Source organism: Procambarus clarkii, chromosome 47 (assembly GCF_040958095.1).
Source record: "Procambarus clarkii isolate CNS0578487 chromosome 47, FALCON_Pclarkii_2.0, whole genome shotgun sequence".
Lineage (NCBI taxonomy): Eukaryota > Metazoa > Arthropoda > Malacostraca > Decapoda > Cambaridae > Procambarus > Procambarus clarkii.
Window position 1 is genome coordinate 9146006 of NC_091196.1, and position 3636 is coordinate 9149641.

The 3636-nt window shown below is 58.7% G+C and overlaps 1 protein-coding gene across 1 annotated transcript; it reads left to right on the plus strand.

Annotated features, from left to right (window-relative positions):
• The first annotated feature begins 1137 nt into the window (after nt 1-1137).
• Nucleotides 1138-2301, plus strand: LOC138350737 (uncharacterized). Its single transcript, XM_069301946.1, has one exon. It carries the CDS (start codon nt 1138-1140, stop codon nt 2299-2301), a length of 1164 nt encoding a protein of 387 aa, XP_069158047.1.
• Nucleotides 2302-3636: the final 1335 nt, after the last annotated feature.

Consider the following 3636-nt stretch of genomic DNA (forward strand, 5'->3'; position numbering starts at 1 on the left):
CGTCTCAGGGAGACCACAGTGCACACATCAGAGGCACGCAAACCCAGCATGCACAACCGTGCATTAGTCGCCAACGACAAATGCAAGAGCCGAAACAACAATTCCCGCTGTTGCAGAGCCAGAAACCGAGCCCCCAGCGCCGCCCACACATCCCCCCAATCCCAACATGGGAACAAACCCTCCACCCGCGGTGGAACACGACGAAACAAAACCCGATACACCGCCTTGACCAACAAGGACAGGAACCCCGGACAACGGCATACCTCCCGAAGAATCGCCACCGCCCAAGAGTAAACCGGGGGGGGGGGGGGGGGGGGGGGGTACAGACCGCCGCCTCCCGACAAACACCAAAATCCACCAAATAGCTAAGGCTAACAGAGCAATAATAAACACACAAACCATTGAGCCCCCCCACCCAACTCAAACCCCTGACACATCGAGACCCAAAAGAGCGCCCGAGCCCTCGTGAACACATCAGGAATGCCCACCCCACCCTCCCGCACAGCCAACACCAACGTCGACCGGCGAATTGGGTGGTAACGACCACACCAAACATAACGATAAACCTGGCGTTCCGACCCGAAGGCCAGCTTACGATCCAGGGGGAAAACCCGAGCCACGAACCAGACCCGGGACAAAACTTTGCAATTCACAAGCAACGCCCGCTGATAAAGCCGGCCCGTACCTTACTTAAAAGAAATGGAGAAATCCGTTCCCCGTCTACCCTCACACTTACACGAGCCCTGACCCGCACACCCTCCGCCCACTCACTCCGCAACCCGCATATACGCACCTTGCAGTCCACAATCTTATCAAAACAATCAACACCAGCATCGTACCTTACATACAACCTCGACAGCTGCGCCTGCAACAACCGCAGCAACCCAAAGCGCCCAGCAGCCTCGCGCTTAGCAACCACGCGAAAAAACAAATGACACTGCACTTTACACCACTCCCACCACTCCAAGACAGACAGAAACTCACAACGCCGGGCTCGAATCCCGACCCACCAACACCGAAACTGACGACAAACACGCGGAGAACGCAACAACCCACAGTTTAGCTTCCACCACCCCGCACCGACCCGCACCTGACTGGGCACCCCAACCCGGACCACCAGCAAACTGTGGTCAGAGAATGCAACCGGGACAGTGCTCAGAGAATGCAACCGGGACAGTGCTCAGAGTATTTTATCAGGGCCAGACTCGCACTTGTTTCCGGTGTGGTGCTGAGGGCCAAGTGGCGGCGAGCTGTGATGCTCCTCGAGCTGAGGCTCCCTCCGTTTTCTTGGAGGGTGACTTTCCCCCTTTGGAGATGCGGGGGGCTTCCTCGTCGCCTTCTCACCCTGGCGAGGTGCCTGGGGTGGTTTCTGCGGCGGGTTCGGCAAGTGCTCCCTCTGTCCCTGTTTGGTCGGGACATAGTACGTCTGCTTCCCCGGTGTGTTCTGTGGGAACAGGAGCTCCTGCCTCGGGGGTTCTTCGTTCGGTGGTGGCGGAGGTGCATCCGCGGCCGGAGGCTTCTGTGCAGTCCTCGGCTGCTGCTGTTGGTGTGGTGCCTGCTTTCCCTGCTAAAGATTGTCTGCTGCCCGGGGATGCTGGGGTGGTGGGGTGTGTGTCCTCTTCCCTGCCCTCTGACTCTGCGTCGACTCCCTCGTCGTCTGCGAAGGTTGCCTCGTCCAGTGGTTCGTCAGCTGCGCTTGCCTCGACGTCCGTGGTGAATGCCCCCTGTGAGCTGGAGTGTGCTCTCCCGCTTTCTGGGCCTGCTCCTTCTGCTCCAGTCTCCGGGCGTGGTGGTAGGCTGCGGCCCCATGCTGTGGAGGTTGCTGCTTTGTGTGTCCGTGCTGCCTCGGCTTTGGGCCCGCCCACGTCGGGTTCTTCTGGAGCACCCCTTGCTGGGGGTCGTTGTACCGACGATCAGCAGCCTCATGTGAAGCGCCGTCGTTCGGCTCAGGATACGTCGCCTCGTCGGTTGTGGGCGGAGGGCGGTGTTGCGATGGAGGTTGCGGGCGAGGACATCGAGGAGGTTTCTTCTGTGGTGGCACCAGTGACGGCAGCTGCGCCTCCTGATGGTGGCACCCCTGGGTGGGTGGCTCATCGCGGTGACCGGGACTTGGTGGTCGTGTTGTCTAAAGATGGCTGTCGGGGGGCATCGGCCCTTGTTCCGGTTGGTGGGGGCTCTGCGGCCCCGGCGGAGGGCTCATCCGTGAGGCTGGGTACGGTGACTGGCGCGGTTCACTGTGATCGCCCTGGGGTCCAGGATGATGTGCGGCCAGTGTGTCGCGACAGGTTGGGGGTGTCCTGAGGTTGTCCCGATGGCGCCCTCCGTTGTTTATGCGTCCTTAAATGTTCGGGGTTTGAATGCTCTTGGGGTCCAGTTGGGCCTGTTGGATGTTTTGCAGGAGCAATGTGTGGATGTGGCTCTCATACAGGAGCATAATGTGCATGATGTGTCTGTGTTGCAGTGTCGGAGCGTGCATTATCATGTGGTGCTCAACCCGCCGAGGACGCCTTTCAGGGGGACCCTTATGTTATTTTCTCGTAGGGCCTCCTTCTCCATGCTTCACACGGAGTTGGACAAGATTGGGCGGGTGTTATTTGTGCGGGTGGAGTTTTTGGGGGTCGTCATTCCGTTCTTGACAGTGTACGCCCCCTCGGGTGCGGCGCGTCGTCGGGAGAGGGAGGAGTTTTTTCGGGTGGGGATTCTCCCTTTCTTGTGCCATGATACGCGAGGCATGATTTTTGGAGGGGACTTCAATTGTGTGACGAGTGCACGAGATTGTTGTAGCGCTCATCCGCAGAATGTCTCGGGGTGCGCTGCTGGAGGTGGTGCGTTCCTGCGGTTTCCGGGACGCTGCTGTGATCTTTAGTGGAGGGCTGTCGTTTACTTTTGCTGCACGTGGGGTGCGTTCGCGGATTGATAGGGTGTATGTCAATGGTGAGGAATGTACGGTGTATGATTTTTGCACTGTCCCGGTTGCATTCTCCGACCACAGTTTGGTGGTGGTCCGGGTTGGGGTGCCCAGTCAGGTGCGGGTCGGTGCGGGGTGGTGGAAGCTAAACTGTGGGTTGTTGCGTTCTCCGCGTGTTTGTCGTCAGTTTCGGTGTTGGTGGGTCGGGATTCGGGCCTGGCTTTGTGAGTTTCTGTCTGTCTTGGAGTGGTAGGAGTGGTGTAAGGTGCAGTGTCGTTTGTTTTTTCGCGTGGTTGCTAAACGCGAGGCTGCTGGGCGCTTTGGGTTGCTGCGGTTGATGCAGGCGCAGCTGTCGAGGTTGTATGTAAGGTACGATGCTGGTGTTGATTTTTTGATGAGATTGTGGACTGCAAGGTGCGTATATGTGGGTTGCGGAGTGGGTGGGCGGAGGGTGTGTGTGTGAGGGCTCGTGTAAGTGAGAGGGTAGACGGGGAACGGATTTCTCCGTTTCTTTTAAGTAAGGTACGGGCCGCGCGAGACTGTTCTTTTTACGGCCCTGCAACGGCCAGATGGGACCGTTGTTTCGGACACTGGTGGAGTGTTGCACTATGTTTGGCAGGAGTTGGCTGCGCTGTATGCGGAGGTGGCTGGGGACGCCACGCTTGCGGAGGATTTCTTGGGTCGGTGCCTTCCTGGGTTGTCGGTTGCGGAGTGTGCTGGTCTGGTGA